Source organism: Somniosus microcephalus, chromosome 7 (assembly GCF_052327205.1).
Source record: "Somniosus microcephalus isolate GS21.2 chromosome 7, FLI_Smic_1.0, whole genome shotgun sequence".
NCBI lineage: Eukaryota > Metazoa > Chordata > Chondrichthyes > Squaliformes > Somniosidae > Somniosus > Somniosus microcephalus.
The window spans coordinates 123574179-123601111 of record NC_140993.1 but is presented as its reverse complement, the minus strand read 5'-3'; the positions used below and the strand labels follow the sequence as shown (position 1 = coordinate 123601111).

At 47.8% G+C, this 26933-nt stretch overlaps 1 protein-coding gene across 1 annotated transcript in view; it reads left to right on the top strand.

Moving 5' to 3' along the window:
- LOC147114870 (peroxidasin homolog) overlaps positions 1–26933 on the top strand; it is a 1146739-nt gene that overhangs the window by 530768 nt on the left and 589038 nt on the right. Inside the window, exon 3 of the mRNA XM_085992898.1 lies at positions 17844–17915. Within this exon, the coding sequence (XP_085849024.1) occupies positions 17844–17915 (72 nt within the window). The remainder of the gene's footprint in view (positions 1–17843; positions 17916–26933) is intronic.

The following is a 26933-nucleotide window of genomic DNA, read 5'->3' as shown; positions in this document are numbered from 1 at the left end:
TGAATAAATATGACTGCCTCCTGTGTTACTGTATAAACACCTCAGCAGGGCTGTATTTCATTGCTTTGTAACTACATAAAATGGACTACACAGTTTGAATATCTGAACTGGTGGGAACATTAAATGTAAACAGTGTAAATATCCAGTCAATGTAAGGCTGTCATCAACAAGGCTAACCAAGCACTAAGATTATCAATCAAAACAAACTATTTTAACCTTTTTATAAGTAATTTGTAAGATCACATTACTAATACTGTACAGTTTTGGCCATCCTAGCAAAAGATCATTGATGCATTGGTGAGGATTCAGAGCTGAATGATGACATTTCCCGTATATTCTGGCAAGACCTAGACCAGATGTGATACAACATTATAATCAAATACGCTTTGGATAATTATTGCTCCAGTGTAAGTAAATGCCATCTGTGGAATACAACCAGCCAAGTCTGGATAAAGTAAGACTGCTAACCTAGAATCATTCACTTAATTGCTTTAGTGATGTCAGGGACATAAGAAGATAACAAATTACACAGATTATTTTACCTATGATTATTTGCCTTACTTTGAAGATTAAAGGAGCATTGCCTCAACAAAACAGCCTGTGATTCTTCCTTCACCAAACAAGGAAAAGTTTGGAAAACATTTTTTTCCATGGAGGTACTGCCCCTTAAATAATTTGAGGTGATTTCAAGACAGTGAAAGTTGCGCATGTGCTGTTGAAAGAAGTGGGCTTAACGGATGGAATAGCCTTTTCTCATTCCATATTTCCCAATGTCTTGTGCTCTATTTACAAAACACAAGTTAGAATCTTTAATCATGTACAATATATTCAGTTTCCCTTACTGTTATTTTTGGATATGATCAATAACATTTTACATGGGGAAAAAAAGCCTCAGAATTCCATTTATGCACTATACTGTCAAAGCACAACACCCTATACACATTACACTGTAGATGGACTGCACCAACTGCCCCCTCCATGTACTGCAATCACAGTACACTGCAAACTCTATGGGGGCAATTTTGCCAGCCCTGGGGAGGCGGGTTTGGAGGCGGGGCTGCTGAGAAAATGGCAGAATCTGGGGGCGGGTACCCATCCCGCCCCCAACCCACCACCGTGCCATCTTCCCAGGCGGCGGGTACCCAACCTGCGCCGGGTCCCTTCTCCTCGAGGCGGGAAGGGGAATGGTGCCAATTAACTGCCTGTTAACAGGTAGTTAACAGGCAGTTTTTTTGAGAATCCCCATTTTGAACCCTGAAGTGTGGGCTTCCCGATGGCTCCGAACCTTGCAAGGGTCAGCGAGGCGGGCCGTCAGCCTGCAGGGATCGGAGGGGCCGAGATGCCCGGTGTTCAGGTGAGTGATGGGTGCATGTGTGCAGAGGTAAGTGTGTGAGGTGTGTGTAAAATGTTTTAATAAGTTTTACTTACCTTTACATCTTCCTGCAGGCTTCCTCCCTTCAGGTCTCGGGAGTCCCTCAGATCACCGGCACAGAAAGCAGAATGGCCGCTGACCTGTCAAAAGCTGCAGCCTTCTGCTTTCTGCTCAGGAACGCTCTCTAACTGAGTCTGAGTAGAAGGACTGAAGTTAGAGGACAGATTGTCAGTGTTTGACAGCTTCACAGAGCTGTCAAACGATGACATTTCATCTGTCAAAAGCTCTTGACAGATGAAACGTCGCTCGCTGACATCACCTGTAACCAGCTTTCCCTTAATTGGCCTGCTAAGCCCGCTGGGCGGTTTCGGGCGGCCATTTTTTTGTTTCTGGCCGCCTACCAGCACCAGCCCCCTTCCCCTCTTTTATTCGGGGTGCCGGCCGCAATCGCTCAGCCCGGCACTCCTCTTGAGTCTGGGCTGCTTTCCAGGCACCTCACTCCCCGGTGGTCCAGCAGGGCCCTGGTGCACGTAGCATTAGGCCCCTCCCCTTTAATCAGGGGCGGGAGGCCTGCAATACCGCGCCACTACATGCCTATGCGCATGGCCCCAGGAAGGAGGGGGAGAGCTTCCAGTAGGGGCTAAAAGTATCACCCTGGTGAAGTTAGCGACCCAAGGGGGCGGGGGGGGGGGGCGCCAGCGAATATTTCCCCCTAGGAATTATTTCCCTGATGATATAGTGAATGAATGCATTATGTGATGAGTTGCTAAACCTTATGAGCCAGAAGGTCCCAGAATAAAAACTCCTTCTTCCACTCCTGGCTGCTATCCAGTGATGTGGAATGTGCATCTCTGTCAATGTCGGTGAAAAGCCGGGGAAATCTTTACAGGGCCTTACATTCTTGGATTGGTTGCCTTCATAAGTTGGGTGTAGTTGATGGTCTCTGGTTGGCACAGCTGAAATAGACTGAATGTTCTTTTCTATATTCATGCTTTTTATACTTTGTAAAATAATATATTTATTTTTTATCAATCTCTGAACCTTAGTATTGATAAGAACAGAACTGTAATTCTTTAAAATAGTTTTACAGTAAACTCTTGTTTAAACGGCACTTAATCATCCAGAATTCTTTATTAACCGGCAAAATTCAGGAGTAGGTTTTGAGGCTTCCGCCCCAGAAGGAACGGGGCAGCAGTGTCCCGAAAATGGTGGGGAATGACTTACCACTTGTTCCCGCCGTCGCTGTGGGCGCTGCAATCTTCCCCGCACAGTATCAGCTGGTCGTCCAGCCAAAGAGGAACCCAAAGGTAAGTTTTACTGTATATTTGTGGCTGTGTAACTAGGGTTCTCGTACCTTTTGCCGTGTAACCATGGCTCCTGCACCTCTGGTTATGTAACCGAGTCCCCTGTACCTGTGGCCGTGTAACCGGGATTCCAGCACTTGTGGCCGTGTAACCGGGACACCTGCACAAGTGGCCGTGTAACCAAGGCTCCTGCACAAGTGGCCGTGTAACCGGGGCTCCTGTGCCTGTGGCTGTGTAACCGGGGCTCCTGAACCTGTGGCTGTGCAACCGGGGCTCCTGTACCTGTGGCTGTGTAACCAGGGCTCCTGTGCCTGTGGCTGTGTAACCGGGGCTCCTGGATCTGTGGCTGTGTAACCAGGGCTCCTGTACCTGTGGCTGTGTAACCGGGGCTCCTGTACCTGTGGCTGTGTAACCGGGGCTCCTGTACCTGTGGCTGTGTAACCGGGGCTCCTGTACCTGTGGCTGTGTAACCGGGGCTCCTGGATCTGTGGCCATGTAACCGGGGCTCCTGTGCCTGTGGCTGTGTATCCAGGGCTCCTGTACCTGTGGCTGTGTAACCGGGGCTCCTGTACCTGTGGCCGTGTAGCCGGGGCTCCTGTACCTGTGGCCGTGTAACCAGGGCTCCTGTACCTGTGGCTGTGTAACCAGGGCTCCTGTGCCTGTGGCTGTGTAACCGGGGCTCCTGTACCTGTGGCCGTGTAACCAGGTTTCCTGCACCTGTGGCTGTGTAACCGGGGCTCCTGTGCCTGTGGCTGTGTAACCGGGGCTCCTGTACCTGTGGCTGTGTAACCAGGGCTCCTGTACCTGTGGCCGTGTAACCGGGGCTCCTGTACCTGTGGCTGTGTAGCCAGGGCTTCTGTGCCTGTGGCTGTGTACCCGGGGCTCCTGTACCTGTGGCCACGTAACCAGGGTTCCTGCACCTGTGGCTGTGCAACCGGGGTTCCTGTACCTGTGGCTGTGTAACCGGGGCTCCTGTACCTGTGGCCATGTAACCAGGGCTCCTGTACCTGTGGCTGTGTAGCCAGGGCTTCTGTGCCAGTGGCTGTGTACCCGGGGCTCCTGTACCTGTGGCCATGTAACCAGGGTTCCTGCACCTGTGGCTGTGTAACCGGGGCTCCTGTGCCTGTGGCTGTGTAACCGGGGCTCCTGTACCTGTGGCTGTGTAACCAGGGCTCCTGTACCTGTGGCTGTGTAACCGGGGCTCCTGTACCTGTGGCTGTGTAACCGGGGCTCCTGTACCTGTGGCTGTGTAACCGGGGCTCCTGTACCTGTGGCCGTGTAACCAGGGTTCCTGCACCTGTGTCTGTGTAACCGGGGCTCCTGTACCTGTGGCCGTGTAACCGGGGCTCCTGTACCTGTGGCTGTGTAACCAGGGCTCCTGTACCTGTGGCTGTGTAACCGGGGCTCCTGTACCTGTGGCCATGTAACCAGGGCTCCTGTACCTGTGGCTGTGTAGCCAGGGCTCCTGTGCCTGTGGCTGTGTACCATGTAACCAGGGTTCCTGCACCTGTGGCTGTGTAACCGTGGCTCCTGTGCCTGTGGCTGTGTAACCGGGGCTCCTGTACCTGTGGCTGTGTAACCGGGGTTCCTGCACCTGTGGCCGTGTAACCGGGGCTCCTGAACCTGTGGCCGTGTAACCAGGGCTCCTGAACCTGTGGCTGTGCAACCGGGGCTCCTGTACCTGTGGCTGTGTAACCGGGGTTCCTGCACCTGTGGCTGTGTAACCGGGGTTCCTGCACCTGTGGCCGTGTAACCGGGGCTCCTGTACCTGTGGCCGTGTAACTGGGGCTCCTATACATGTGGCTGTGTAACCGGGGCTCCTGTACCTGTGGCTGTGTAACCAGGGCTCCTGTACCTGTGGCTGTGTAACCGGGGCTCCTGTACCTGTGGCTGTGTAACTGGGGCTGCTGTACCTGTGGCTGTGTACCCGAGGCTCCTGTACCTGTGGCTGTGTAACTGGGGCTCCTGTACCTGTGGCCATGTAACCGGGGCTCCTGTACCTGTGGCTGTGTAACCGGGGCTCCTGGATTTGTGGCCATGTAACTGGGGCTCCTGTACCTGTGGCTGTGTAACCGGGGCTCCTGTACCTGTGGCTGTGTAACCGGGGCTCCTGTACCTGTGGCTGTGTAACTGGGGCTCCTGTACCTGTGGCTGTGTAACTGGGGCTCCAGCACTTATGGCCATGTAACCGGGGCTCCTGTACCTGTGGCCGTGTAACCGGGGCTCCTGCACCTGTGGCCGTGTAACCGGGGCTCCTGTACCTGTGGCCGTGTAACTGGGGCTCCTGTACCTGTGGCTGTGTAACCGGGGCTCCTGTACCTGTGGCTGTGTAACCAGGGCTCCTGTACCTGTGGCTGTGTAACCGAGGCTCCTGTACCTGTGGCTGTGTAACTGGGGCTCCTGTACCTGTGGCCGTGTAACCGGGGCTCCTGTACCTGTGGCTGTGTAACTGGGGCTCCTGGATTTGTGGCCATGTAACTGGGGCTCCTGTACCTGTGGCTGTGTAACCGGGGCTCCTGTACCTGTGGCTGTGTAACCGGGGCTCCTGTACCTGTGGCTGTGTAACTGGGGCTCCAGCACTTATGGCCGTGTAACCGGGGCTCCTGTACCTGTGGCCGTGTAACCGGGGTTCCTGTACCTGTGGCTGTGTAACTGGGGCTCCTGTACCTGTGGCCATGTAACCGGGGCTCCTGTACCTGTGGCTGTGTAACCGGGGCTCCTGGATTTGTGGCCATGTAACTGGGGCTCCTGTACCTGTGGCTGTGTAACCGGGGCTCCTGTACCTGTGGCTGTGTAACCGGGGCTCCTGTACCTGTGGCTGTGTAACTGGGGCTCCTGTACCTGTGGCTGTGTAACTGGGGCTCCAGCACTTATGGCCATGTAACCGGGGCTCCTGTACCTGTGGCCGTGTAACCGGGGTTCCTGCACCTGTGGCCGTGTAACCGGGGCTCCTGTACCTGTGGCCGTGTAACTGGGGCTCCTGTACCTGTGGCTGTGTAACCGGGGCTCCTGTACCTGTGGCTGTGTAACCAGGGCTCCTGTACCTGTGGCTGTGTAACCGGGGCTCCTGTACCTGTGGCTGTGTAACTGGGGCTCCTGTACCTGTGGCTGTGTAACCGAGGCTCCTGTACCTGTGGCTGTGTAACTGGGGCTCCTGTACCTGTGGCCGTGTAACCGGGGCTCCTGTACCTGTGGCTGTGTAACCGGGGCTCCTGGATTTGTGGCCATGTAACTGGGGCTCCTGTACCTGTGGCTGTGTAACCGGGGCTCCTGTACCTGTGGCTGTGTAACCGGGGCTCCTGTACCTGTGGCTGTGTAACTGGGGCTCCAGCACTTATGGCCGTGTAACCGGGGCTCCTGTACCTGTGGCCGTGTAACCGGGGTTCCTGCACCTGTGGCTGTGTAACAGGGCTCTCGTACCTTGGGCCATTGTCACTCCATGTCCCTTCTTCTGTTCTGAGGTCGGCTGATGTAAAAATTGCCTTGGTAGGTATACCTCTCCGTTATCCGGAATTTTTAATCAACCGGTCACGTAGGTGCCAGATATGAAAGAGTTACTGCATTTTAGTTAATTGCTCAGAAATTGATTTTGCGAAAACCCAATGTTTTATAACTATATTAAGAGTAAGAGGAGTAAGAGGATAACTAAAGAAAGGGTAGGGCCTATTAGAGATCATGAGGGTAATCTGTGTGTGGAGGCGGGAGATGTCGGTAGGGTTCTTAATGAATACTTTGCGTCTGTTTTCACAAAGGAGAGGGGTGAAGCAGACATTGCTATCGGGGGAGGAGTGTGAAATATTAGATGAAATAAACAGTGAGAGAGGAAGTATAAAGGGGTTTAGCAGCTTTAAAAGTGGATAAATCCCCAGGCCCGGATGAAATGTATCCCAGGCTGTTAAGCGAAGTAAAAGAGGAAATAGCAGAGGCCCTGACCATCATTTTTCAACCCTCTCTGGCTTCAGATGTGGTGACGAAGGATTGGAGGACTGCTAATGTGGTACACTTGTTTAAAAAGCGAGAAAAGAATAGACTGAGTAATTACAGGCCAGTCAGCCTAACCTCGTTGGTGGGAAAATTATTGGAAAGAATTCTGAAGGACAGGATAAATCTTCATTTAGAAAGACATGGATTAATCAAGGATAGTCAGCATGGGTTTGTTAAGGGAAGATCGTGTCTGACAAACTTAATTGCATTTTTTGAGGAAGTAACAAGGAGGGTAGATGAGGGTCGTGCATTTGATGTAGTGCATATGGAATTTAGCAAAGCTTTTGATAAGGTTCCATATGGAAGACTGGTCATAAAGTTAAAAGCTCATGGGATCCAGGGCAAAGTGTCAAGTTGGATTCAAAACTGGCTTGGAGGCAGGAAGCAGAGGGTAATTTTTGTGGGTGCTTTTGTGACTGGAAGGCTGTTTCCAGTGGGGTTCCACAGAGCTCAGTACTAGGTCCCTTGCTTTTTGTGGTATATATCAATGATCTAGACTTGAATATAGGGGGTATGATTAAGAAGTTTGCAGATGATACTAAAATCAGCTGTGTGGTTGATACTGAAGAAGGAAGCTGTAGACTGCAGGAAGATATCAATAAATTGGTCAGGTGGGCAGAACAGTGGCAAATAGAATTCAATCCAGAGAAGTGTGAGCTAATGCATTTGGGGAGGGCTAACAAGGAAAGGGAATACACATTAAATGGTAGGACACTGAGTAGTGTATAGGAACAAAGGGACCTTGGAGTGCATGTCCACAGATCCCTGAAGGTAGCAGGCCAGGTAGATAAGGTGGTTAAGAAGGCATACGGAATGCTTGCCTTTAATAGCCGTGGCATAGAATACAAGAACAGGGGGGTTATGCTTCAACTGTATAAAACACGAGTTAGGCCTCAGCTAGAGTACTGCATGCAGTTCTGGTCACCACATTACAGGAAAGATGTGATTGCACTAGAGAGGGTACAGAGGAGATTTACAAGGATGTTGCTGGGAGTAGAGAATCTTAGCTATGAGGAAAGACTGGATAGGCTGGATCTGTTTGCCTTGGAACAGAGGAGGCTGAGGGGAGACCTTATTGATGTGTATACAATTATGAGGGGCATAGATAAAGTGGATAGAAAGGACCTATTTCCCTTAGCAGAGGGGTCAAAAGCCAGAGGGCACAGATTTAAAGTAATTGGTGGAAGGTTTAGTGTGGATTTGATGGGAAATTTCTTCACCCAGAGGGTTGTGGGGGTCTGGAACTCACTGCCTGAAAGAGTGGTAGAGGCAGGAACCCTAACCACATTTAAAAAGTACTTGGATGTGCACTTGGGATGCTCTAACCTGCAGGGTTACGGACCAAGAGCTGGGAAGTGGGATTAGGCTGGAAAGCTCTTTGTTGGCCGGCGCGGACACAATGGGCCGAAATGACCTCCTTCCATGCTGTAACTTTCTATGATTCTATTATTAACTTTTTTGGCTCTTCGTTACATCTCAGCATGGTCAAATGTGTGTTGGTTTTACATGACAATGAAGGGATAATTACGAGTCCTAGTCCTTTTCGGGCTACCCCAGATCAGGCGTATTCCCCAGACGTTCACCTTCAACTAAAGTTAGAGATTGCCGAATTCTATAAGATGCTTAATTGGGTCTAAAGGTTCAGTCTATCTCTCCCTAAAGGAAAGAAATGACATGAAGGTGTTACTATCCTCCTGATAGCACTTTTAATAAGTTTAACTAGTCTATAACCTTCCGGATATTATGAGGGTCCAGAACACCCCCCAGAATTCTGCAACTCCTTATAAAAGAGTGTACAGAAATTGAGTTTGCGAGATTGATACAGAAATACTACTTGAGACAATTCCAAAAATATATAGATTTTATTTAAGAGCTGACATACAGTTAACAGCTTTTGAGTCAATCGCAACATTAACAGTTCAAAAACAAATAGCTTACATTTCTTATCCTCAGAGATCCTTATTCTCAAATCTTAACTTTATACATTTTTACATTTCTTATTCTTAATTCTAATCCAGGATATCAACCAAAATCAAATACCTTGATTACCCAAGACTCAGAGGCTTACAGAGTGGTTCTGAAGCCGAGAATTGCTTGCCTCTTCCCAGCGACTTCTGACTCTATCTGAAAAGCTCTTATTTTTATACCTTTTTTTAGTGGTTTATCCTTTGAAGTTTTCTGCTGATGTAAGCTAATTACCTCTATTCATTCTTTCTGTTGACTTTTCTCTATACTTACTGCCAATTCAACTGTTGCATGCATAATTATGTCTCTACCTTTAGGTGTTCCAAAAACCTATCATATAAAATTGTTCTTACAGATTTATTTCTTTGATGCCATTCTAATCGAAGACTTCCATTCAATTTCTAAATATTGGCTTAACTGTTTGTAACAGACTTCGAGTCTCCTAACTATTCCAAGTGCAATACAAAAACCATGTGATTGCTTGGTGTCATCTATTGAAGTCATATCTTCAAAGTGTTCTGTAGGTATCTTTTACAACATGTAACTTGAAAACACTTCAACCGGGGTGTTTCATGCATTTCTTAACTACTCCAATTGGTTGCATATTAATCATGTTTCCTGTATTTCAAGTTTAACATAAAAACTATTTGACCAGCAGGTGTTTCTTTTACTTGATGTCATCTTTTCAAAGGCACATGCCTCTTTTAATGTTTCTGTGTTTCTGTTCAATGTGTTAGTTTATAACACTTTACTTGGGTCATTCCATTGTGTTTCTCCCAAACTCCAGACCTTCTGGAAGCGCAAAACTGCTATTTCAATAGGGCCATTGTTTTAGTATTTTTAACCAATTCCCATTTCAAAGCTTGTATGGTGTTTTACAACTTTTGTGTTATCAAACCATCCCATCTCAGAAGCCTGTATTGACACAGCTTGTGTCGCCGAGGCTTTCCAGACTTTTAAGCCCAGTATATCATGTATTAATAAAATCAGAATTCTGTTCATATGATGGTGTATTTTTCTGAAATATGGCTTATTCCTTTACAATACTGCACATCATTATTCAGTTTGGCTGATTAAAGTGTGTTGACCACATTGGCTTCGTTGCTTATCTGTCCACCACAATAATAAGAAACCAGCAAACATCTTTTTTGCAGCTCTAGGATGTAACTGTTCAAAGTCAAAGCTCTCAAGTCTGTTGAAGGCCAGCCTGCCAGGAGGTAGGACAGCCTTCTTTGTCACTTTTCTCAGATTTTAACCCTGCCGAAAATCCTGTCAGAGAGCAGCTTCAACATTTTCTACCAGTTCTGCATGACAGAACATACGTTTGATAGTTTCACTCCTGAGTCAGTCCTTTTTACTGTCTGTTCTCTCTAAAACCAAATCATCCGCATAGGCATTCATTTCAGTGAGTTTGCCGTTTTACTACTTTTGTCACATAAAATTTCATTGTCTGCAATGCTGGAGTTTGGAGAAGCATGTCTGCAGAGGACTCACAACTGGTATCCTTTTTAATGGGAATAATGAGAAAATAATTTTATGCACAGATACATTTGTTCCTCAGAAAGTAACAATGACATCTGAGCATAATATTAAGGAAAATAGATAATGAGCATAAATTTTCCACCGAATTATATTTTCCAGGTCCCATTTTAAGAAATATAAAACAAGATTTTATGTATATGACTATTAAACAATGGATTAGCTTTATATCACTGAGGAGGGTGAATAGCCAGAGGTCGTGGTCCACATTGGTACCAACGACATAGGTAAAAAGAGGGATGGGGTCCTGCAGCAAGAATTTAGGGAGCTAGGTGAAGGATTAAAGAGCAGGACCTCAAAGGTTGTAATCTCTGGATTACTCCCGGTGCCACGTGCTAGTGGGTATAGGAATAGGAAGATAGAACAGATGAATGCGTGGCTAAAGGGATGGTGCAGGGGGGAGGGCTTTAGTTTCCTGGATCACTGGGTCTGCTTCTGGGAAAGGTGGGACTTGTACAAGTCGGACGGTTTACACCTGAACCAGAGGGGAACCAATATCCTTGCGGGGAGGTTTGCTAGCACTGCTGGGGGGGGTTTAAACTAACTTGGCAGGGGGATGGGGTACAGAGTGGAGCTATAGTAGGGGGTGATTTACAGCCAAATACAGAGGAAAAAACAAGTCAGCTGGGAAGGCAGAGCAAATATGTGAAGGCAAAAGGGAATATGGCAGGGCTGGAAGGCATTTATTTTAATGCAAGGAGTCTTGCAAATAAGGTGGATGAACTGAAGTTGTTGTTGAACACATGGGAGTACGATATTGTTGCTATCACGGAGACATGGTTGAGGGAGGGTCAGGACTGGCAGCTCAATATTCCGGGGTATAGAATCTTCAGGCGAGACAGAGGGGGGTGTAAAAGGGGAGGGGGTGTTGCAATATTAAATAAGGAGTCAATTACTGCTGTAAGGAGGGATGATATATTAGCGGGTTCCTCTAATGAGGCCATATGGGTAGAACTTAAAAACAAAAAGGGGGCAAGCACTTTGCTGGGAGTGTACTATAGGCCCCCAAACAATCAGGGGGAGATAGAGGAACAGATATGTAGGCAAATCTCAGAGAAGTGCGAAAATAATAGGGTAATAATAGTGGGGGATTTCAACTTCCCCAATATAAATTGGGATAGTCAGAGTGTGAAAGGCTTAGAGGGGGCAGAATTCTTAAAGTGCATCCAGGAGAGCTTTTTGAGCCAACATGTAGAAAGTCCTACAAGAGAGGGGGCGGTACTGGACCTAATTCTGGGGAATGTAGCCGGGCAAGTGGTGGAAGTGTCAGTAGGAGAGCATTTTGGCGACAGTGACCATAATTCGGTGAGATTTAAGGTGGTCATGGAAAAAGACAAAGACGGCCCGGAAATAAGGGTTCTAAATTGGGGGAAGGCCGATTTTAATATGATAAGGCAGGATCTGGCCAAAGTGGACTGGGAGCAGCTACTTTTAGGAAAATCCACATCAAAACAGTGGGAGACTTTCAGAAGGGAAATAGAGAGAGTACAACGCCAACATGTTCCTGTAAAGGTCAAGGGTGGGACCAACAAGCAAAGGGAACCTTGGATGACAAGGGATATACAAAAATGCATTAGAAATAAAAGGGGGGCTTTTGGCAGTTACAAAAGACTAAAGACGGAAGAAGCCCTGGAGGAGTATAAAAAGTGCAGGGGCATACTTAAAAAAGAAATTAGGAGGGCGAGGAGGGGCCATGAAATAACACTGGTGAGCAAAATAAAGGAAAATCCTAAGATGTTTTATAAGTATATTAAGGGCAAGAGGATAACCAGGGAAAGGGTAGGGCCCATTAGGGACCAAAGTGGCAATCTGTGTGTAGAGCCAGATGATGTAGGCGGGGTTTTAAATGAATTTTTTGCATCTGTGTTCACTATGGAGAAAGACGATGCAGACATAGAAATCGGGCAAGGGGACTGTGACATACTTGAACATATTAGCATCGAGAGGGAGGAGGTGCTAGCGGTTTTAGCAGGCCAAAAAGTGGATAAATCCCCAGGCCCGGACGAGATGTATCCCAGGCTGCTGTGGGAGGCAAATGAGGAGATTGCAGGGGCTCTGACACAAATTTTCAGAACCTCTCTGGCCACAGGGGATGTACCAGAGGACTGGAGAACAGCTAATGTAGTACCATTATACAAGAAGGGTAGCAGGGATAAACCAGGGAATTACAGGCCAGTGAGCCTAACATCTGTGGTAGGGAAATTATTGGAAAAAATTCTGAGGGACAAAATTAGTCTCCACTTGGAGAGGCAAGGATTAATCGGGGATAGTCAGCATGGCTTTGTCAAGGGTAAATCATGTCTGACAAATCTGATTGAATTTTTCGAGGGGGTGACTAGGGGGGTGGATGAGGGAAATGCTGTGGATGTGGTTTACATGGACTTCAGTAAAGCTTTTGACAAAGTCCCGCATAGGAGACTGGTCAAGAAGGTAAGAGCCCATGGGATCCAGGGAGCCTTGGCGCGTTGGATCCTAAACTGGCTGAGTGGCAGGAGGCAGAGGGTGATGGTCGAAGGTTGCTTTTGTGACTGGAAGCCTGTGTCCAGTGGGGTACCTCAGGGATCGGTGCTGGGTCCCTTGTTGTTTGTGATCTACATAAATGATTTGGATGAGGATGTAAAAGGTATGATCAGTAAGTTCGCAGATGACACGAAAATTGGTGGGGTGGTAAATTGCGAGGAGGAAAGCCTCAGGCTACAGGACGATATAAACGGGTTGGTCAGATGGGCGGAAAAGTGGCAAATGGAATTTAACCCTGAAAAGTGCGAGGTGATGCATTTTGGACGGACAAATAAGGCAAGGGAATACACAATGAGTGGTAGGACCCTAGGAAGTACAGAGGGTCAGAGGGACCTTGGTGTACATGTACATAGATCCCTGAAGGCAGCGGAACAGGTAGATAAGGTGGTTAAAAAGGCATATGGGATACTTGCCTTCATTAGCCGAGGCATAGAATATAAGAGCAGGGAGGTTATGATGGAGCTGTACAAAATGCTGGTGAGGCCACAGCTGGAGTACTGTGTGCAGTTCTGGTCGCCTCACTATAGGAAGGATGTGATTGCTTTGGAGAGGGTGCAGAGAAGATTCACCAGGATGTTACCTGGGATGGAGCGCCTCAGCTATGAAGAAAGACTAAACAGGCTGGGGTTGTTTTCCTTGGAGCAAAGAAGGCTGAGGGGGGACCTGATTGAGGTGTACAAAATGATGAGGGGCATAGATAGGGTAGACAAAGAGGAACTTTTCCCCTTAGTAGGGGGGTCAATAACAAGGGGGCATAGATTCAGGGTAAGGGGCAGGAGATTTAGAGGGGATTTGAGGAGGAACTTTTTCACCCAGAGGGTGGTTGGAATGTGGAACTCAATGCCTAAAAGGGTGGTAGAGGCAGGAACCCTCACAACATTCAAGAAGCATTTGGATGAGCACTTGAAATGCCATTGCATACAAGGCTATGGACCAAATGCTGGAAAATGGGATTAGACTGGACAGGGATGGATGGGCGGCGCAGACACGATGGGCCGAAGGGCCTCTTTCTGTGCTGTAAAACTCTATGGCCTAGAAATTGGGTTTTGGCGCAGCGACGGCTTTAGCGCCGGAAGTTAGTGCCGGAGCTAAGTCGCGCTGGGCGGGCCAAAAATTCACTACTTCTGCGCCCAAACGGCTGCCGGCGCTGCTGAAAGCTGTTAGCGCCTGAAAACTGGCGCTATGCGCTGAATTTCGGCGCTATTCCGGCGCTGCGGCGCCCGCTGCGGTGCGGCAGGTTCGGGAAGTGCAGGCCTCCTCCTTCCCTTAAGGAGGAGCTGCCTGCACCCGGCCGTGGCCCGCGATAATCTTTTTAAAAATGAGCCCGGCACCTCGGACAAGTGCCGGGCTTGCTTCTGTTCCGGGGGGCGGTGGGGGGGGAAGTCCGGGGAGGGAGCTGCGGCCAGGCGGGCGGCGGGAAAGCGGCCGGCCGCCGCGGGGCCTTTAATGCGCCGGCGCAACGTTCTGTAAGGCACCTCTGCCAGAACGTTGCTTGCGGCTGCCACGGGCGAGGCGGCCGCAACTCAATTTCCGAGTTCGGGCAGGTTACCATGGCAACCGGGATGCTGCGCACACCGATGACGTCATCGGTGCCGGCGCAGCGCTACCGGCCTAACGCCGATTTAGGGCCCCTGTCAATTTCAAAACTGGCCATAACTTCGCCGCTAGGCCCTCTAGCGCCTCAAAAGCGGCGCTAAGGCCAGTGAATTTCTAGGCCTAAGACTCTATGGCCTAGAAATTGGGTTTTGGCGCAGCGACGGCTTTAGCGCCGGAAGTTAGTGCCGGAGCTAAGTCGCGCTGGGCGGGCCAAAAATTCACTACTTCTGCGCCCAAACGGCTGCCGGCGCTGCTGAAAGCTGTTAGCGCCTGAAAACTGGCGCTATGCGCTGAATTTCGGCGCTATTCCGGCGCTGCGGCGCCCGCTGCGGTGCGGCAGGTTCGGGAAGTGCAGGCCTCCTCCTTCCCTTAAGGAGGAGCTGCCTGCACCCGGCCGCGGCCCGCGATAATCTTTTTAAAAATGAGCCCGGCACCTCGGACAAGTGCCGGGCTTGCTTCTGTTCCGGGGGGGGCGGGGGGGGAAGTCCGGGGAGGGAGCTGTGGCCAGGCGGGCGGCGGGAAAGTGGCCGGCCGCCGCGGGGCCTTTAATGCGCCGGCGCAACGTTCTGTAAGGCACCTCTGCCAGAACGTTGCTTGCGGCTGCCACGGGCGAGGCGGCCGCAACTCAATTTCCGAGTTCGGGCGGGTTACCATGGCAACCGGGATGCTGCGCACACCGATGACGTCATCGGTGCCGGCGCAGCGCTACCGGCCTAACGCCGATTTAGGGCCCCTGTCAATTTCAAAACTGGCCATAACTTCGCCGCTAGGCCCTCTAGCGCCTCAAAAGCGGCGCTAAGGCCAGTGAATTTCTAGGCCTAAGACTCTATGGCCTAGAAATTGGGTTTTGGCGCAGCGACGGCTTTAGCGCCGGAAGTTAGTGCCGGAGCTAAGTCGCGCTGGGCGGGCCAAAAATTCACTACTTCTGCGCCCAAACGGCTGCCGGCGCTGCTGAAAGCTGTTAGCGCCTGAAAACTGGCGCTATGCGCTGAATTTCGGCGCTATTCCGGCGCTGCGGCGCCCGCTGCGGTGCGGCAGGTTCGGGAAGTGCAGGCCTCCTCCTTCCCTTAAGGAGGAGCTGCCTGCACCCGGCCGCGGCCCGCGATAATCTTTTTAAAAATGAGCCCGGCACCTCGGACAAGTGCCGGGCTTGCTTCTGTTCCGGGGGGGGCGGGGGGGGAAGTCCGGGGAGGGAGCTGTGGCCAGGCGGGCGGCGGGAAAGTGGCCGGCCGCCGCGGGGCCTTTAATGCGCCGGCGCAACGTTCTGTAAGGCACCTCTGCCAGAACGTTGCTTGCGGCTGCCACGGGCGAGGCGGCCGCAACTCAATTTCCGAGTTCGGGCGGGTTACCATGGCAACCGGGACGCTGCGCACACCGATGACGTCATCGGTGCCGGCGCAGCGCTACCGGCCTAACGCCGATTTAGGGCCCCTGTCAATTTCAAAACTGGCCATAACTTCGCCGCTAGGCCCTCTAGCGCCTCAAAAGCGGCGCTAAGGCCAGTGAATTTCTAGGCCTATGACTCTATGATATGGTTTATGTCCCTTGTGTGCATTAAAATTGCTTCTTTCATCTAATTATTTCAAGTGATGGGGAGAGAAGATGGGGAGCAACAATTGGTTAACATTAGGTTGAACTTTCAATGTTGGCTGCAGCATAAAATGGGTGGTAACGGACGGAAAGGAAAATGGACAGCCAATCCGCTACAGCCCGTTTTGCACTCCTACTGAAGATGGAAATTCATCCCCCATTTCTCCAGTTTAGCAAATTAAGAAGGAAAGAACTTGCATTGACATAGTGCCTCAGCATGTCCTCAGGATATCTTAAAATACTTCACATCCAATGAAATACTTTTTGAAGTGTAGTCGTTATCGTTATGTCAGCAAATGCTACAGCCAGTTTGCGCACAGTATGGTCCTACAAATAGCAAATGAAATAAATGACCAGTTAATCTGTGTCTGATGGTGTTGACGGAGGAAGGAATGTTGGCCAGGATAAATTAAATGTTAAATGAGGACAACATTCTGCTGTGTAGTACCTTCCTGTTCCCATTTTAGGCACTGATATTAATTGCTAATGAGTGTGATTCCTACCACAATGACATAAATTGCTCATACCAATGCTAATTGCAACAGCACCTGCCTTCTCATGCCTCAATAGACATTTTTTTAAAATTAATGTGGGCATCGCCAGCAAGGCCAGCATTTATTGTCCTTGAGAAGGCGGTGGTGAGCCTCCTTCCTGAATAAGTGGCAGTTAAGAGTAAACCACATTGCTGTGGGTCTGGAGTCACATATAGGCCAGACCAGGCAAGGACGGCAGATTTCCTTCCCTAAAGGACATTAGTGAACCAGATGGGTTTTTATGACAATCCTATAGTTTCGTGGTCACCATTACCAATACTAGTTTTTTTATTCCAGATTTATTTAATTAATTGAATTAAAATTCCCCCATGCTGCTGTGGTCAGAGTTGAACTCAAGTCTCTCAGATCATTAGTCCAGGCCTCTGGATTACTAGTCCAGTAACATAACTACGATGCTACCATATCCCTGTTTTCAGGGTTTGAGGGGGAAAGAGAAAAATAACTTGTAGGGTGGCAGTACTGCACATGTGGTTAAATCAGTTCAGCTACTGAAGCACTTTCATGGAGTAAAATGGCAGAAAATTGTCTATATCTGCAATTAAATTTCTTGAGAGATGGTCACCAATTTCACTATTTCCACCGTCCAATTGGCTGTGGGTCAACTACCAGTCTAAACAAAAAATCCTGTAACTATTGTACATACTCGCAGTTCAGTGGAAGGAATTCATGATGGCAATAAAAGAAAAGAGAGAGTTGAGATTTTTTTGGATATGCAATCTTCAAGTGCCAAGAAAGATTTGGTTCAACCTACTCTATCCTTGAATGAACAAGTCATTGGGAACACAGCAAATTGATAGCTCAAATATTGGAGAGTGTGTCTCACCATAGGGCTTTTTTTTAAAGAGTGCTTAGTGCTTGCTTTCCTACTAGTCTGATATTACAAGACATGGTCGGGTAGATATTCATCTTGCCTCCTGGGCGTTAAACTTGAAATGAAAGTCAGCTGGTTTCTGTAATAGGCTGGCAAGTTGAAGATCTATGCCACTCTGTCCTTCATAGCAAAGTATTGTTTGTGTCTGATAATAAAATATTAATTTGTATTGGTGGGAGACAATTCAGGTGTCAGCAGACATTCATTGAGAGTTATTGGCACTGGATGTAACGTCATCAGTATCTGAGGCTTTATGTACAAATATAACCTAATCCCCAAGTTAATTCTTAAGATTACATTTTGGAGTTCACACCAGCAGTGAGTACTTCGGATCCTGCAATTTTCCAATATGCAGTAGCAGTGGATGAGGTACTCACTGCTGGCATGGATTCAGAAAATGTACACTAATTCTACTGTTTTACTGAATAAGGGGAAGATTTCTTCCATGTACTATATTTAACATAAACCTGTTCTTCATAAAGAAAAACTCGCTCATGGTTGGCACAATATTTGCTGTGAAAATCAAGATTTTTTTTTTATATATACAGATTATTGAACAATAACCAAATCAAAAGAATACCAAGGAAAGCATTCGAGGACTTGGACAACTTGAAATACCTGTAAGTGCTGAATTTTGAATGCTAATGTAATTATACTTGTTGGCTCCCATCCACCTATTTCAATGCCCCATAGTTTGGTAATTGGGTTGATTTTAACTATCGACAAGCAAAGCGTGATAGTTGGCTGGCCGATTATGCTGGCAGGAGGTCCGGTCTATTTTGAGGGCTGGGCCTCATTATCATGCTGCTGGTAAGCTATGGCCACCATATGGACACCACTCTCCAGTTTGCCAGCTCCAGACCAGTGTAATATCAGGCGACCCGGGGCCCAACCCGGCTGGCAGTAAAGTGGATCTGCGTGGGATGCAACTATGGATGGGGAAAAGCCCGGGGATGACAGCGGCCCAAATTATTCATATGGAACCTGGAGGATCACTTTTGCTCCTCCTGGATGCACAAACATATTTTTAACACTCCCCTTTTCGGGCCGCTTCCTCTTGCCCAACAGGTTTGACTGAGTGATGCTTACACAGTGCATGCTCTGCCTACTGGGCCGTTGGAATTGTATTGGGTTCCTATGTAGCTTATATGCATGAGTGTAAGTGAAACAAGGTAGAAAGCACAGAAACAGCAAAACTAACTCCATAGTATTTTAATTGTTTTGCAAGTTTACATACCAATCTTTTAAAATCTGAAGTTATATCATAATATTTATAATTTATTGTTTTCCCTCAAGTTGCTTCTGTCTTTCCTCTTCATCGTATCTTTGCTTATCCCCTGCTATATTTTTCTGATTCTGCTTGTCCTCTGGGTAAAGACATCATACATGCATTCAAAACTAATTGCTCTGAATTTCCACTGGGTTCTCCTGATCGCCTGCTTTACCTTTTTAGCCTTTTGCGGTGTATCCCTGGGGATTCCTCCAATCACACGTAAGAGAACCCTCACGGATATTCCAGGCAAATGTGTTTACAATGTCACTACACATAAACCTGATTTTATCCTAACCTGCCTGTTGGGTTTGGGCAATATGCCTGTTTTGCGCCCTAGCCAATTTACACTCCATTGACTCCAATGGGGCATAAAATTGGGCGGGTGGAAAAAGGGCATCCAACCTGAATCTGCCCATCTCCCACTGGGCGGGTTTGGTTAAAATCAGGGCTATAGTGACCAGACCAGTTATTCCCCCTTGTGGTTTCTTTTATTTCCCTAAAGTTCCATGTTTCTTCTCTGCTATTCCCCTTCTGTGGCCAACCTTCTGATTCTCCCCCTGACCAGGCCACTGACATGCTACATCCAGCTGCTTTGCTGAGACCAGGGCTCTGATTACCTCCCTCCAGCTCACTTTGATTTATTGGTATACAAACTTCTTTAATGATTTCTAGATTTTGAATGTTTGATTGGAGCCATACTGCCCAGTATGATCTTTGTTCCATCATTTGGTAAGCTTGTATTTTGTTAGGTATGATGATCTCACCATATATTTAATGTTCTACTCATAGTCTCACTTTCTTAATGTTCCTTTGTTTCATTCTTCTTTGAAGCCAGTTCCTGTGGTATGATTCATGATGGGACCTCCCTATTTTGGTTAATTTGTAATGAATCAATTAGGTTTTCTGGCTGATGCTATGGGAAGCATGTGCTTCCCTCATATTTGGCCATTCCAGCATTTTCAATGGTTCAATGGTTCATTAAAGCAGTTATGTTTCCTTTGATCACTTCAATGTTAGAAACTAAAGCAGAGAACAAGACAAGGCATTTATCCAACATGCCTGCTTCTTCCAGAAACTATATATGATGTTGCTTATCATAGGATGTATCTCATCCTGACCTCCAAAGGTTATCAAGCAAAACACCAGAATAACTTAATCTCCACAATTTAACTATTCAAACCCAGTTTACTGCCTTCTGCAGATAATTCCCTTGCCTGATCAGCACCAGAATCATCGGCCCCAACATTTCTGATTTGGAGGAGGGTGTAAGTTGTCAATTACGCTTTTGCAGTGCCAGGAATTTCTGACAAGGTCTGAATAGATCAGGGTTCCTCAGGACCCGGTATAAATTCCATGGTGTTTCAGGACATACTGAGGAAGTGCAGTCAGAGTCAGTAAGGATTCATGGAATGAATGGTAGTAATGATAGATGTAAGTGAGCAAGTACCTAAGTTGTGTGACTTCAATGTGCTAGCATGCGTTATAGGATGCTTAACATGACTGCCACCAGGTGACTTTGCTTTGGGACAAGCAACAAGATGCCATTGGATACCTCAAAGGGCATTTCTTGAGTGTTGTGCTGGAGAATACCCATCTTCCTCTTTGTGATTCAGTTCTCTGCCCTGTTATCCATCTGAAAACATTCTTGCCTTGCTGACTTACTGAGGTTATTAACTTTCTTCTGACACTGCAAGGGGGCCTTTGGGATTGCAGATTGCAAGGTGTTCACAGCCACAGCCACCTCCTTCCGCATGGCATGGCTGCTGCATCTGATGACATCTTCCCTTGTACTCCAACTATTGCATCCCTCCTTTCTCTAATTTATGACAGCAGTAGTCCTACATCAGCCTTTTCCCTTTTGTTTCACCAAACATTTCAGTACTTCTGCCAAGAATCTGTTCAGCGCTTTAACTGCATACAGCCATTTAAATACAGATGCAGTCCTTGTGGTGCTCCCACAATAATGTTTGGTAGGGAAGTCCAGACTTTTGGCCCAGTAATGAAAGGAATGGCGATATATGTCATGGACTTTATTTTCACCAAGATCGAGTCTATCCATTCAGCTGCCTATGCTGCATTCCCCAGTCCCTTGCCCACCAAGCCAAGTATTCCCCAGGGCATCCTATCCTCGGCTTTAATCACCCCTGTCTCCCTCTACTTCCCTTCCATTTTCTTCCATGCCCTTTCAAGAAAATTTTGTTCATGAAACTTGCTTCCTGCTACCTTGACCCTATTTACACTAAATTGCTTATCACCTAACTTCTCTTTCTGGTCTCCATGTTAGCTGACTTTGTAAATGGTTTCTTCTCCTTAAGCACTGTTCTGTCCCTTTCAAATCCAACATCATCACCCCACTCTTTAAAAAAAGAACATCCTTGAACCCTCTGTCTTTGCAAATTACCATCCTATCTCCAACCTCTCTTTCCTCTCCAAAGCCCTTGAATGTGTTGTCATTTCTTAAATCCATGCTCATTTCACCAGCAACTCCATTTGAATTTCTTTAAGTAGGTTTCCATCACTCCCACAACCCATAAATTGCCCTAACCAAAATCATGATTGACAGCAGCACGGTGGCATAGTGGTTAGCACTGTTGCCTCACAGCGCCAGGGACCCGGGTTCGAATCCCGCCTCGGGTGACTGTCTGTGTGGAGTTTGCACATTCTCCCCGTGTTTGCGTGGGTTTCCTCCGGGTGCTCCGGTTTCCTCCCACAGTCCAAAGATGTGCGGGTTAGGTTGATTGGCTATGATAAATTGACCCTTAGTGTTAGGGGGATTAAATACGTGGGGTTACGGGGATAGGGTGGGATATGTGTTGGTGTAGGGGTTACGGGGATAGGGTGGGATATGTGTCGGTGCAGGCTCGATGGGCCGAAATGGCCTCTATCTGCACTGTGGGGTTTCTGTGATTCTGTGATTCTGTGATTCTCTGTTACTATGATGGTGGTGCATTATTCCTACTTGTACTCCTTGATGTCTCTGCAGCAGTTGACATGATCAACCACATCATCATCATCCGTTGCTTCTCCTCCATTCTCAACTTGGTAGACTTTCCTTGATTGGTTCCATTCTTCTCTATTTAATCATAGCCAGAGCACATTCAGTAATGGTTTCCCTTCCTCTCCCACACCATTACTGCAGGACTCTTCCAAGGATCCATCGTTGGCCCCCTTGTCTTTCTCATCTGCATGCAGCTTTTTGGCAATACCATCCACAGATATTGGGTCAGCTTCCACATGTGCACTGATGACACCCAGCTCAATCTCTTCACAACTGCTGTGCTGGCAGATTGCTTGTCTGATATTCAGTCTTGAATGAGTTGCAATTTCTTACAGCATAACATTTGGAAGACTGAAGCCATCGCCTTTGGCCACGCCACAAACTCTGTAGTCTTGTCTCCAACTCCATCCCCTTCCCCAACACTGTCTCAGGCCAAACCAGACTGTACACAAGCTCTGACAAGTTCTGATGAAGGGTCATCGACCTGAAACGTTAACTCTCTTTCTCTCTCCACAGAGGCTGCCTGACCTGCTGAGTATTTCCAGCATTTTCTGTTTTTATTGTACACAAGCTCACCCTATTCGACCCTGAACTGAGTTTCTATTCAGAGCTCTCCAGGCTGGCCTCCCATTCTCCACCATCTGTAAACTTCAACTGATGGAAAACTCTGCTCACCTAGCACCTCTGTCTTCCCTAATCTATATTGGCTACTTGCCCTCCATTATCTCAAATTTAAAATTATTATACATATGTTTAAATCTGTTAATAGACCTTGCCCTCACTAGAATCATAGAATCATAGAAAGTTACAGCACGGAAGGAGGCCATTTCGGCCCATCATGTTTGCGCCAGTCAACAAAGAGCTATCTAGCCTAATCCCACTTCCCAGCTCTTGGTCCGTAGCCCTGCAGGTTAGAGCATCCCAAGTGCACATCCAAGTACTTTTAAAATGTGGTTAGGGTTCCTGCCTCTACCACCCTTTCAGGCAGTGAGTTCCAGACCCCCACAACCCTCTGATATCCCCTCAAATCCCCTCTGAACCTTCCACCAATTACTTTAAATCTATGCCCCCTGGTTTTTGACTCCTCTGCTAAGGGAAATAGGTCCTTTCTATCCACTTTATCTATGCCCCTCATAATTTTATACACCTCAATAAGGTCTCCCCTTAGCCTTCTCTGTTCCAAGGAAAACAGACCCAGCCTATCCAGTCTTTCCTCATAGCTAAGATGCTCTACTTCCGGCAACATCCTTGTAAATCTCCTCTGTATCCTCTCTAGTGCAATCACATCTTTCCTGTAATGTGCTGACCAGGACTGCACGCAGTACTCTAGCGGATGCCTAACTAGTGTTTTATACAGTTGAAGCATAACCCCCCTGCTCTTGTATTCTATGCCACGGCTAATAAAGTCAAGCATTCCGTATGCCTTCTTAACCACCTTATCTACCTGGCCTGCTACCTTCAGGGATCTGTGGACATGCACTCCAAGGTCCCTTTGTTCCTCTACACTACTCAGTGTCCTACCATTTAATGGCCCAGAAATTCGGGTCGGAGGCTTCCCGCGGGTGCAAGCCCCCGACCTGCACTTACCTAGTGCGCCGGCTGTTGTGCTGTGGGCCCGCATGGGATTCCAATCCTGGGCCTCCTCCAACAGCCGGCGCGCAGTGCTTGCGCATCCCAGGGGCGCAGTTAGTTCGAAGCGTCCCCTGGGATCACGTGGGCCATGGAGAGCCAATGGTAGCAGGGAAATGCCCATTCATATAATTGACAGGAAGAGCTGTCAAAACTATAAAGACTATGGGCTAGAAATTCAGTAGGCTTTGCGCCCAGTTTTCGCCCAAAGAGGGCTTTTGCCCCACTTGCTGAGCTTTCGCCGATATTCAGCGCTGCGGTAATGGCGGCGTTAGCCAGTAGCGCTGCGCCGCCACCGATGACGTCATCGGTGTGCGCAGTGCCCTGCTACCGCCCCGCTACCGGCTCGACCGCCATATTTAGTTGCGGCCGCCTCTTCCGCAGCGGCCGCAAACAGCGATCAGAAAACGGGGCCGTCCTGTAGCGTTAGTGGGGCGAGTTAAGGCGGAGGTGCGGTCGGCCGCTTTTTCAGCGGCCGCCTGCCCGCACCTCCTTCCCCGGCCTCCTCCACCCCCCCCCCGCGGCATTGCTGGCTGTTTTCCGGGAGCCCGGCACTTCTCCGTGGTGCCAGGCTCATTTGCCAGCACTAGTGAGCGGCGATCTCGCTGTTGCAGGCAGCTCCCCCTTAAGAGAGGGAGGAAGGCCTGCAGTACCGCAGCCTGCCGCTCCGCAGCGGGTGGCGCTGCGGCACCTAACGTGCCGATATTCAGTTTCAGCGCCCCAAGCGGGGGTGCCGAAACCCTTGAATAGCGGCCGCCTTCGAGTTGGGGCGCTGAAACTGAATTTCCGGCGGGCGCAAGTGGCTCCGCGCGCAGCGGTACTTTCTGGGCGCGAGCGAGCTGGCCGCCCCAAACTGAATTTCTAGGTCTATAAGCCCCAAAACATAACTAACACTTCAAATAAATTTAAAAAAACATCACATTTTTAAAATAACTATAAATTACATAAAATAACTATTTGAAACAATAATTTAAATTTTTGAAAAAATTAATTACATTTTCTAACAGGGCTAAAAATAAACTTACCTTTCTTTAAAGTATTTAAAAATAATAAACCTGTAGAAAAAAGGTTTTAATTTTAATTAATTCACCACTTACCTTGTTAAAAGCAGGCCTTGCACCTGCTTTTTAAAAGTGTAACTGCTGGAGACTTACCCTCCCGGAGAAACCTGGAAAAAAACGTAAGTTCCAGGCGCACGCACTGCCTCGCCGGCGCACGCATTTGACCTCTGAAGCCCTTCCTTTAAGGGAACGGAAGTTCCGGTTTCCCGCGCATGCGCAGTGCATGCACGAAACCGGCACTTTCGTTGGGCCTATGGGTGAGTACCCAGCGCGTACTCACCCGTGGGGACCCAAATTTCTGGGCTAATGTGTATTCCCTTTCCTTGTTAGCCCTCCCCAAATGCATTACCTCATACTTCTCTGATTGAATTTCATTTGCCACTGTTCTGCCCACCTGGCCAATTTATTGATATCTTCCTGCAGTCTACAGCTTCCTTCTTCAGTATCAACCACAAAGCCGATTTTAGTATCATCTGCAAACTTCTTAATCATGCCTCCTATAGTCAAGTCTAGATCATTGATATATACCACAAAAAGCAAGGGACCTAGTACTGAGCCCTGCAGAAACCCACTGGAAACAGCCTTCCAGTCACAAAAACACCCATCAACCATTACCCTCTGCTTCCTGTCTCCGAGCCAGTTTTGAATCCAACTTGACATTTTGCCCTGGATTCCATGGGCTTTTAACTTTGTGACCAGTCTGCCATGTGGAATCTTATCAAAAGCCTTGCTAAAGTCCATATATACTACATCAAATGCTCTACCCTCATCTATCCTCCTTGTTACGTCCTCAAAAAATTCAATCAAGTTTGTTAGACACGACCTTCCCTTAACAAATCCGTGCTGATTATCCTTGATTAATCCGTGTCTTTCTAAATGAAGATATATCCTGTCTTTCAGAATTCTTTCCAATAATTATCCCACCACCGAGGTTAGGCTGACTGGTCTGTAAATACTTGGACTATCCTTTTCTCTCTTTTTAAACTAGGGTACCACATTAGCAGTCCTCCGGCACCACACCTGATGCCAGAGAGGGATACATTTCATCCGGGCCTGGGGATTTATCCACTTTTAAAGCTGCTAAACCCCTTAATACTTCCTCTCTCACTATGTTTATTTCATCTAATATTTCACACTCCTCCCCACTGATAGCAATGTCTGCTTCGCCCCTCTCCTTTATGAAAACAGATGCAAAGTATTAATTAAGAACCCTACCAATGTCTCCTGCCTCCACACACAGATTACCCTCGTGATCTCTAATAGGCCCTGCCCTTTCTTTAGTTATCCTCTTACTCTTAATATATTTATGAAACATCTTTGGGTTTTCCTTGATTTTACTTGCCAAGAATTTTTCATGCTCTCTCTTTGCTTTCCTAATATTCTTTTTAATTGCACCCCTGCACTTTCTGTACTCCTCTAAAGATTCTGGAGTATTTAGCCCTCGGTATCTATCATATGCCTCCCTTTTTTTCTTTATCCTACCCTGTATGTCCCTAGACATCCAGGGGGCTCTAGATTGGTTAGTCCCACCTTTTTTCTTTAAGGGCACATATTTGGTCTTAACCCTCCGGATCTCCTCCTTGAATGCCTCCCACTGCAGTTACACTGATTTACCTTCAAGTAGATGTTTCCAGTCCACTATGGCTAAATCCCCTCTGAGCTTAGCAAAATTTGCTTTTCCCCAATTTAGAATTTTTATTCCTCGTCTATCCTTGTCCTTTTCCATAACTACCTTAAATCTAACAGAATTATGGTCACTAGCACCAAAATGCTCCCCCACTGATACGCCTTCTACCTGCCCATCTTCATTCCCTAAAACTAAGTCCAGAACCGCCCCTCCCTTATTGGGCTTGCTACATACTGGCTAAAAAAGTTCTCCTGGATGCATTTTAGGAGTTCCGCACCCTCTGTACCCTTCACACTAATTTTATCCCAGTTAATATTGGGGTAGTTGAAATCCCCTACTATTACTGCCCTGTAATTTTTGCACTTCTCAGAAATTTGTCTACATATTTGTTCTTCTATCTCCCTCTCACTGTTTTGGTCTGTAGTACACTCCCAGCAGTGTGATCGCCCCTCTATCTCTGTAGGCTCCTCCAGCCCTACAACCCCCACCCCCTCCACCTGTTTGACTAAGATTTTGCTCACCCTCCTAATGCCTCCTTCTTTGCCTCAGTGTCCATTTTTAAATTATGCCTCTGTGATGAAATATGCCATTCATCAGACTCTGTAGTTAACTGTATATATTGTATTGCCTGCTCTGGTGTTTGTACCTTGTATTGTGTATAGGGCACCGCCCCCTTTGTGTGTCGGCTCCACCCATACCTGGCCCTACTTAAGACAAGTCCAGGCTTGTCTTGCAGTAGAACAGCAGCACGCTAGGTGAAGCTAGGTGCAGACACCGGCATCTTTTCTTTGCTAATAAAAGCCTTGTTTTATTCTGCTAACTTCGAGTCTTGAAGTTATTGAGGCGCATCAATTTTATTAGCAAACTTTTAACGATGGATCAACTTTTGAAACCGGAACGCTTGGATTTGGACCCGCATGCTTCGGGTGCATCGGCATGGTTTGGACACTGGTTCCAGTGCTTGGAATTCTTTATGGCCAACTCCGAAGCCGTCACAGCCTCTAAAGCCACCGGAGATGTGAAACTCGGGATCCTGCAAAATCGGGTAAG